The 10,055-nt window shown below is 34.0% G+C and overlaps 2 protein-coding genes across 3 annotated transcripts in view; one reads left to right on the top strand and one right to left on the bottom strand.

Annotated features, from left to right (window-relative positions):
• Positions 1 to 397: 397 nt before the first annotated feature.
• tmigd1 (transmembrane and immunoglobulin domain containing 1) lies at positions 398 to 3,545 on the bottom strand. 2 transcript variants are annotated; one of them, XM_016257798.1, is made up of 6 exons: positions 3,510 to 3,545; positions 2,559 to 2,638; positions 2,037 to 2,324; positions 1,303 to 1,587; positions 1,088 to 1,191; positions 398 to 965 (listed from the first exon to the last, which is right to left on the bottom strand). In XM_016257798.1, exons 2-6 carry the CDS (start codon positions 2,614 to 2,616, stop codon positions 948 to 950), a joined length of 753 nt encoding a protein of 250 aa, XP_016113284.1. In that variant the 5' UTR covers positions 2,617 to 2,638; positions 3,510 to 3,545; the 3' UTR covers positions 398 to 947. The 2 variants fall into 2 exon arrangements, with proteins under 2 accessions (XP_016113284.1, XP_016113283.1); XM_016257797.1 differs by lacking the exon at positions 3,510 to 3,545 and adding an exon at positions 3,003 to 3,061.
• Positions 3,546 to 6,180: 2,635 nt separating this feature from the next.
• slc47a1 (solute carrier family 47 member 1) overlaps positions 6,181 to 10,055 on the top strand; it is a 12,494-nt gene continuing 8,619 nt past the window's right edge. Inside the window, exons 1-3 of the mRNA XM_016257795.1 lie at positions 6,181 to 6,550; positions 7,624 to 7,725; positions 8,703 to 8,771. Of these exons, the coding sequence (XP_016113281.1) occupies positions 6,380 to 6,550; positions 7,624 to 7,725; positions 8,703 to 8,771 (342 nt within the window). The 5' untranslated portion in view covers positions 6,181 to 6,379. The remainder of the gene's footprint in view (positions 6,551 to 7,623; positions 7,726 to 8,702; positions 8,772 to 10,055) is intronic.

Raw genomic sequence — 10,055 nt, 5'->3', positions numbered from 1 at the left:
GATTAGCATGCTCAGCTGTGTTTGATTAGGTTTAGAGCTAAACTGTGGGCCAGATTTGAAGATCCCTGTTCTAAAGCATTTGCTTATCTAGCCCAGTGGTTCCCAACCCTGGTGCTGGAGGCACCCCAACACTGCACATTTTGCATGTCTCCTTTCTCTTACCAATTTCAAGTCTTGGAGTCTCTACTAATGAGCTGATGACCTGAATCAGGTGTGTTTGATTAAGCAGACATGCGAAATGTGCAGTGCCTTCAGGACCAGGGTTGGGAACCACTGATCTAGCCAACTGAAAAACTCAAATTAGGTTTGCTCAAGAAATCTGAAATATAATTACATTTTTATTTGTCTTCGCATTTAACTTGACATGCAACGTACAAAGCAAACAGCGAAAATAGCCTACCTAAACCTCATTAGAATAAAATGGAACATTTCGTTAGGATTACAACCACATATGATCTGAATGGACAATTAAAGGTTAATGACTGCTAGGTACATTTAACAGGCCAATTTATACAATAAAAATCTTGCCCTTGAGAATGTCAAATATCCTGCGATTCACTTTAATGAGATTATTTTACTGTGTCTCTAATAACAAACGCAGCCATCAATCTAGGAGTGTCTTTGCTGGCTCAGAGACAAAGTATAATGTCTTTTTTAGTGCAATTGCTCAATAACATTGGAATCTGAGAAGAAACACACAATTAAACCATCAACAACAACAAAAAAAATCACAATAAAGTGTTGTTTAACAGACATCTTTTCACATTCTAATTTAGCAATAACAAAACAAAGGGGCTAGGCAGGAATGAAAGGAGATATATTTGAGTGGTGTCCCATTTGCCAGTCCAGTAATGGTTATTTGAGTTCCAGTCTGATCTTCTCCATGCTCAACATCTCAAATAGCTGTGGTTTGAATTCTTGAGAATTCTAATTCCATGTGCAGATGTTCAATTTGGTTTAATGCACTATAGGACACCAAAAAGACAAAGCCTTTTTAATTGTTTCAATAGTTTTAGGCAAAAACATAAATTAATCAATCAAAAATCAATTTTAATCATGATGATAATCATAAATGAAGCTGACTTACTTTAATAATTGTATTCCTCCTAGAAATGAGTGCGAATACAATTGTGCATAAAACCACCACCACTCCAGCAATTGTGGGTCCTACAGGGAACCTTAAAACTTTATCTAATAGAGAAGAAAATTAAATATACCTTTCAAAAATGGAACATAAATTATAAAAGTAAAACAGAGTACAAAAAGTCAAAGTTCAAATAAGGATAAAACAGGACCACAAACCTTCAACAGTAACATTAAAGGTCCTGCCCATAATTCCATAGACAGATGAATTTACTTCACAGATGTACGTTCCTTGATGTACATCGTGCTTAGCTTTTGTGATTGATAACTGAGCAGTAATGCCATTATTGGTTGTTTTGTAACTGCCAGAGGTCAGATCCAGAACTTCACCATCCTTTTTCCAAGTCACAGTTACAGGTGGGTTGGCACGGACATCACAAGACAGAACAACATCACTTGTTTCTTCAATAAATACTTCCTTAGTGTCATTAAGGTCTGGGGGATCTGTAATATAATGGCATTCAAAGCTGAAAAACCAACAAATTTTCACCAGCCACTCGCATATTGCAGCAGTATATTCATCACAAGAATTTGGCTCAGTTCCATTCCAGTTTATTTTTGAGGAATGTTCCAGATTCCAATCCAAGGCCCATTTAAAGATTTATAGTTAGTTTAAAATACTTACATTGATAACTAATTTAAAGCATTTTTATTGTTTAAACTGTAAAACTGTTTAGGGTTTGGAGGCCCATTGTCATCGCAATGAAGTTATAAAAATAACCTTGAATTCCTTAATATATAACATTATAACAGTGTACATTTAATGAAAATAGATTGTGGAGTTCATGCTGAAACTGCTGAACGGAAATGAAATGGATCCCAAACCTGCCAGTTGACCCTTCAAAATGTTTTTGTTTACTTATTCCACCAAGTATTCTAAACATTAAACTTACACTGGACGTCAAACTCGATGGAGCGGTTCACACTTGCATCACCCTTCAGCTGACAGATAAAGACAACTCCGTTGTCCTCTTTAGTGACAGGCTGTACACAAAGACTACTTCGGGACCAGCGGTTTTCTTCTGCCAGGTTCACCCGGGCACCATTGCGGAACCACTGCAATTCATTTTGGTTGGATGGGTCAATACCTTCATCAGTAATACAAGTCAGAGTGAGAGTTTTCTCAACCTCTGTCCGAAGCAAGTTCCCGGTGGCCAGTGGACATGACTCAATGGTGAGTGCTGTTTAGAGAGAATTAACTATTGAGCAATTCGTTCAGGCATAACAAACTAAAACTGTTGTAGTACAGGTTAATTCCCTGTATATGTCCTATAATAATACTCAGGTTAATACTCTACAGGTTAAAACACTCTTTCTGTTTTGATATACTGAACAACATTTGGTGAAATGTTAGAACAAGCAGTATTTGGATCTCCTTGGAAGCATCAGGGTTTGAAAACATGTAGTAACATTACCTTTTACACGACAGACAAAGCACAGCAGGAGCAGAGAAACACTAACCGATACTTTCATCTTTGTTCATCTGCCAGATATCCTGAATGACAAAAATACATCTAAAAAAGTCTGGAAAAATATATGAAAGATTTATGGAAATTTTCTTCAACTGAATTCATATTTTGCCAGAAATATTTAAGAAAATAATATTAAACTCTGGATCTTATTGACTTCCACTGTATACATAAAAAAAAAAAAAAAAAAAAAAAAAATCTTATGTGTTCCATCAAAGAAAAAAAAAATCATACAGGTTTTGGACGACATCAGGGTAAGTAAATGATGGCAAGATTTTAAAATTTTCAGTGTACACTATCCTTGAAAGTCCTTGAATCATTTGATTTTATTAACAGAATATATGAAATCATCCAGAAATTCAGAGCCCATTTTCAGTACCGTTTACTTACCAAAGCTTTGTGTGACAGTTCTCTGCAAAATGCCAAATCCAAAGGTTGCGTGAAGTCTGGAGAGGCTTGCGTCTTCACACCAATGCTTTATATTATGTGGCTTTACAGCACTTAACAGGAATATCCTGAATGACAAAAATACATCTAAAAAAGGCTGGAAAAATATATGAAAGATTTATGGAAATTTTCTTCAACTGAATTCATATTTTGCCAGAAATATTTAAGAAAATAATATTAAACTCTGGATCTTATTGACTTCCACTGTATACATAAAAAAAATAAAATAAAATAAAAAATCTTATGTGTTCCATCAAAGAAAAAAAAAATCATACAGGTTTTGGACGACATCAGGGTAAGTAAATGATGGCAAGATTTTAAAATTTTCAGTGTACACTATGCGTTTAATAATTTCTGTTCCTTGAAAGTCCTTGAATCATTTGATTTTATTAACAGAATATATGAAATCATCCAGAAATTCAGAGCCCATTTTCAGTACCGTTTACTTACCAAAGCTTTGTGTGACAGTTCTCTGCAAAATGCCAAATCCAAAGGTTGCGTGAAGTCTGGAGAGGCTTGCGTCTTCACACCAATGCTTTATATTATGTGGCTTTACAGCACTTAACAGGAATTGAAATCACCTCCCCTCACGGTCACAGACCTTTTAGTGTTGTGCAAAAATAGGCTGAATGGCTTTTAAGTGTCATCTCAATCTCCCCAGAAGGAATGGGAAGGATGAAAAGAGAGAAATCCTATAAAGATATAGTCTCACATCCATAAAACATTTGTGATAAGAGAATTTAATGTTCTATAATGGATGGCAATGCCAAAATCATTGAATATAAAAAGATATGTCCCAACCCAAAATGAATCATACATTCCTTTAGTGTTTATATGTGATATCTGTGTTGAGTGAAGGTGACACAGGGCAATGATTTTTTGGACATGTACAGCAAATAATGAGACAGTAATACAAATCTGATACAAATACTATTATCTTAAGTAACATTCTATACTGTATATAATGGCATAGCTGTTAACAACCAGATGGTTTAAACTGAATTAATAGTTTTTTACGAAATTATAAAACAATTATTTTTTCTAGTGCATGCTGTAGGTTACACATTTTGCCCCAATTTGAAAACAAAACATGTATTATGTGGTTTACATAATATAATGATGGGCGGGCACGGATTATTATCCACCAGGGGGCCTAGTTTGACCATTGTAAGCTAATGATGTTAATTATCAAATAAAAATTTGACTGATGTATCTCTCTCTCTCTCTCTCTCTCTCTCTCACACACACACACACACACACACACACACACACACACACACACACACACACACAAATAATACTAAGATCAAGTTCACTTGATTACACACAATACAAGTCTATATTAATTATACAAGTTCAGATGAAAAAAGAGCACTTAAGCTCTTACAAGATTGTGTTAAACCAAGTTATTCATCATGATTTGAAAATGATAAAAAGAGCATCTTCAAAGGAGGCAGGAACATGTGACCCTCTGTACAAAGAGTCACATGATCAGTGTCAATAATTTGCTTGTTTGATTAGTGACCTAGAAATAGTACAGAATCTTTAATAATTCCTTTTCTCTTTAAGTCAATGTGTGTTTGTTTGTGCTTTAAACTCTTCAAGTCAGTTTTAAATTTAACTTTCTGATTGTCACACTTTCAGTATATTTCCCACTGTATGTATTAATCTTTTTTTGTGTGTGATTTTTTTTGATTATGGCTGAAACAGAACAGAAACCTCATAACCAACAGTAATAATTCTTTAAGAGTAATTGCTGTCATGAACCTTTGTCTTTTTGTCATAACATATAAAACTGTATTTATGTTTGAACAGCGGCAATATGCACTGTAGAATACTGTTAATGAAACAACCTCAGAGGTTGATGAATGAGCATTCAAAGGAAAGAATTTGAGAACTTGTCAAAAGAGACATTATTACACATCCATAAACACAGTTGACTGTCTTTGCTTAAAAATGTGAGTGTATTCATGTCAGTTCATACTATATACAATGTACTGTATGTATGCATTTGTGCATACTGTATGTGGAATGCATGTGTAAGAGAAGATAAACTGTTTTATTGCATGTTAGTGTCTTTCATTCCTTCTATTCCCCTCCCATTCCGCCTTTCAGTCTTCAGCTTTTCTTACGGCACATCAGATAAGACATGGATAACTTGCACAGGAAAGGCTAAAGGTTGTTTTAATTTGCTACCCATAGAGATGTGCACACATACTGTACATTACATGACTTAAAACTCACATTTTGTACGTTAGATCCTAACATGCAGAATATTAAATATTTCTTTACATACAATAATTTAACATTTCTTTTTTTCTTTCTTTCTTTTTCAAAAATTCTTAAAGCAGTTTTATTATTAATATTATATCTTATTACATTATGTATCTTTGTTCAGCAACAAAAATGTAGTTGTTATCATATTTGAACACACTTTTTTGACTAGTTACAAAAAGTATAGTTTATTGAATAAACAGCTCAGGTTGTGCAAGACTTAGGTTGACAGAGGTTAAGCATTACTGTTTAACCGAATGGGCAAGTTAGTGACCAAAGGTTGTGTTTGATATGCCAACCATAACTCCTCGTGCTGGAGATCCATGGCAAGCTACCAAGAGGTAATGTGCCAGTATATTACAAGTAGTGATATTTAGGTGACCTGAATGATTTAGGTCAGTTTGTCAAACATTAAAACACATTTTTCTCTTTGCACAAGAGCTAAACAAACACTTTCTAACAAATATTATCATTGTGGGATTCAAACCTAAACAGTCTGGACTTGGTTTAGCAAGTAAAATAAGTAACATAAAATACAATACTTGACTTAACTCCAAGTTTACAAGTTAAAGGCCTCTTTAGGGATTATCTGTCCCAAAGTAAAGCTTTTCCTGCACATTATGCTACATTAAGAAACCTGACAACTTAGAAAGCAATGCTCTAGCATGGGTTCCTCAAAGGAACAACAATCTGTTATTTACAAAGGCATTCCTGATAAGATTACCGCTGCGTTTAAGAAGTATGAAAGGCTAACCCGCCCCTTACAGCCCCCCTCAGAGCTGCTGTACTCCATACAGGGAATTATAAAGAGCTTGTTTGTGACCTGCCTCTCTTGGGCTCCCTCAGTGACTGAAGGCAGCAGGTTATTTAATCAGTGTCTCAGCACTATTTGATTTGATTGTTTCTGCCTCCATGGACTGATAACAACATTTTTGGAAAAATCACTGCTGCAGAGAAGCTGTCTCATTCCTATATTGCTTCAATTATTTTCTCTGTCTCACTCTCTCTTCATCCTTTTCTCTTATTTTCTTGCACTCAACGACTGAATGGATAAAGCTGGTATGCCTGAGGCTTGCGGGCCCCTGGCAAGCCATGAACAAATCACCGAGGCAACAGCACCTAGTTCTAAACTCTTCCGCTGCAACTGTGTGCGTCGCTGGGTTCCCCTGGCCTACAGAGAGGAGCTCTACCATGTTCTGCGCCTGTCCGGGCCCCTGGTGAGTCCTCTTTTTGTTCCATGTCTCTCTCATGTACTCCACAAATGCTGCAACTCACTTGAAACTTTAAATACAAAAGCTGTTCCAGCTGAGACTGGTTCTGGGGTGCTGGTTGGTTTTTCACATATGCCTGTAACTTAAATTAGTGTTGGAGTTAGTATAGTTATTTTATAATTGATGAGGATGTAAATGATGGCTCCTGTTTTATAGTTTAGTGCTTTAGTGCTCCTGTGTAGTGCTTGTCTGACTTTCAAACTGAATTCCTGTGGTCTGTCCCTCACTTTTTTAGTTATTAATTCTAGATAAAGAATTTTTGTAATCCTTCTATTTCATTCTAGTTAGGTGTCTGTGTACTCAAACAAACAAACAAACAAACAAATAAATAAATTAATTAACCAATAAAAAAAATACCCACATATAAAACATATACCCACACATGTACAATACATAGATTGATTTTTTGTATTTATTTAAAAAATTGAATTGTTTTTCCATATATATGAAATTAATTTTTTGTATTTATTTTAAAAGTGGAATTGTTTTTCCATATATATATAAAATTAATTTTTTGTATTTATTTCATATTAAAACGAATATTGGTTTTGTTGAGCATAATCTGGAGTTCAAATAGTCTATTGTAGGATTCTTACATGATGCAGATCTGTGAACGTGTCTGTTTTTTTTTCTTTTTGTATGCTCATGTTCCCTGTTGATATCTGCATAATTAATTAACCAATAAAAAAATACCCACATATAAAACATATACCCACACATGTACAATACATAGATTGATTTTTTGTATTTATTTAAAAAATTGAATTGTTTTTCCATATATATGAAATTAATTTTTTGTATTGATTTTAAAAGTGGAATTGTTTTTCCATATATATATAAAATTATTTTTTTGTATTTATTTCATATTAAAACGAATATTGGTTTTGTTGAGCATAATCTGGAGTTCAAATAGTCTATTGTAGGATTCTTACGTGATGCAGATCTGTGAACGTGTCTGTTTTTTTTTCTTTTTGTATGCTCATGTTCCCTGTTGATATCTGCATTTTCATCTTCCACAGCTCATCTCCAGGATCCTAAACTTCCTACTGCCATTCGTCATCACGATATTCTGCGGTCACCTAGGAAATGCTGAATTGGCTGGATATGCCTTGGCCTCTGCGGTAATTCATCCACCATCTAATGGAGCTGTCAGAAAATAAATGTGCAAAAACTGTACCTTGAGAGGTACAAAAGATTGCCAATGGGGCAGTACTTTCAAATAATAGAATAGAATAACATAATAGATTTTTTAGGCCCCACTTTATATTAAGTGGCCTAAACTACTATGTACTTACATCAAAAATTAAGTACAATGTACTTATTGTGTTCATATTGTATTGCAAAACACTTTTGCTGCTATTGAGGTGGGATATGGGTAAGGTTAGGAACATGTTTGTTGGTATGGGTAGGTTTAAGGGTGGGTTAAGGTGTAAGGTATGGGTCAACTGTATAATTATAAATGTAATTACAGAAATTAATTACAAATGTAATTACATGCAGGTATTTTTAAAATATAAGTACAATGTAAAAACATGTATGTACACAATAAGTGCATTGTACCAAATTATTAATTTAAATGTAAGTACATAGTTGTTAAGGCCACTTAATATAAAGTGGGTCCAATTTTTATTGTCATTGTTAAAAGGAACAATGAAAATGCACACTTTTGTACCTTATCTACCCTGAAGGATTGTATATTAGTACCGTAATTGTCCTGAAATTCAGTAAATTCAGTACAGAATTGAAGGTAATGCCACAGTGACAGCGACAAGTACAGTTTTTCTGTCAGTTTACTTACATTTTTATTTTAATTTATGACATTACTTTCAGTTGTTACATCTCTCTGATAATAAAATATATGATTATATTAAAAATGTTAAAATCCTTCTGACGCTAATGACCCTCATACATTTCACTGAAAAATCTAAAGCCTCAGTATCTTGTCATATTTGTTTTTTGGACACCAGTTTCCTATTTTAAGGATTTTTTTCGATTCCAATCGAAAATCCAATATCTGTATCTCCAAGAAGGAAGCAGTAAGAGATAAGGAGACAGTGTTTGGTAATTGCACTGCTAAATCATTATTTGTCTCCCTCAGACTATTAATGTGACCACAACAGCCACAGGATGCGGTCTGGCCCTCGCATGTGACACACTTGTCTCTCAGGTAGTCTTAACTGATGATGACTTAAACATGGTTAAAGTAATTATATGTATTGCCCTGCCAGCAGACATGCTCAGTAACCCATTGTTTGTATAATACCCTCAAAGCCCAGTTTTTAGGTGGTTGTATTTCTGACATTGGCAGGTTGTGCAGTGAGAGATCAAACAATTTACTTATTTATTATTATTTTTGAGCATTTATTAATACATCCCACTATTAAAATCTCAACCAACATGCAAAATATCTTAGCCAACATGTAACTTAATACCATTGTGGTACTGTGGCAGTACCATGGGTGTGTTGTGGTATCTGATGTAATATCATTAATTACATACCATTGTTTAACAATTATCATGACCCTATTTCCCATATACAGTACAATGGAATACCATAGTATAAATAGTTTACTACTTTTTAAGTAAAAAACAAAGAATAACAATATATACCTTTCTGTAGACCATATTTTGAATATTAAATGTTTTATTTTAAATGGTATAAAAAATTAACAATATTAAAAGAATAGTTTACCCAAAAATGTAAATATGCTAAAAAATGTATTAACCCTCAGGCCAGGAGAAAAAAATGCACAGATCAAGCACTGTTTACAAGTGAAAACAGTATAAAACAATTCTAAACAATTTTGATGTAACAAAACAGCAGGGATGGACTTTCTCACTGGGGGAAGCATTATTATGAATCATGTACACATGTTTTGACCAGACATGATAGTTTTAAGTTAAAATGCCTTAATGACTGGAATTGTAAATTCACAAGACGATCATCTGTTTTATCAATTGTTTGAACTGTCATTCTGACGGCACCCACTGATTGCCGATGATTCATTTGTGAGCAAATGATGTAATGCTAAATTTTTCAAATCTATTTTGATGAAAAAACAAACTAATCTACTTCTTGGATGACCTGAGGTAAAGTTTCAGCAAATTTTCATTTTTTGGGTGAACCAACCATAATTGTGCACATCTACAGTTTTTTGGCATTAAGTTAACCCTCATCCATCCCTCGGGTCATTTTGACCCCCCAAAAAATAAAAAAAATCGTGTGTTGATTGTACCGGTCCAAGATGTCTTTACTTTTGTCACACTTGCACCGGGAATACACAAATTTTTTTTTTGTGGATTCGAGGAATTTAAATGGGTGCAATAAAAAAAAAGGAACAAAAGTTTCCATCGCGGTCATTTTGACCCACATAGGAATGAATGGAATTTACGAGAAAACTGCATTTTTCATTACATTAGATTTATATATATATATATATATATATATACA

This window comes from Sinocyclocheilus grahami, unplaced genomic scaffold (genome assembly GCF_001515645.1).
Source record: "Sinocyclocheilus grahami isolate Dianchi unplaced genomic scaffold, SAMN03320097.WGS_v1.1 scaffold1598.1, whole genome shotgun sequence".
NCBI lineage: Eukaryota > Metazoa > Chordata > Actinopteri > Cypriniformes > Cyprinidae > Sinocyclocheilus > Sinocyclocheilus grahami.
This window is presented reverse-complemented; position numbering and strand designations above follow the sequence as displayed.

Coding starts and splice junctions, on each gene's coding strand:
- tmigd1 (XM_016257798.1), bottom strand. CDS start 2,616: ATGAAAGTATCGGTTAGTGTTTCTCTGCTCCTGCTGTGCTTTGTCTGT. Junction 2,325..2,558: donor CTTTGTCTGTCGTGTAAAAG/GTAATGTTACTA, acceptor CTCTCTAAACAG/CACTCACCATTGAGTCATGT. Junction 1,588..2,036: donor CATCGAGTTTGACGTCCAGT/GTAAGTTTAATG, acceptor ATTATATTACAG/ATCCCCCAGACCTTAATGAC.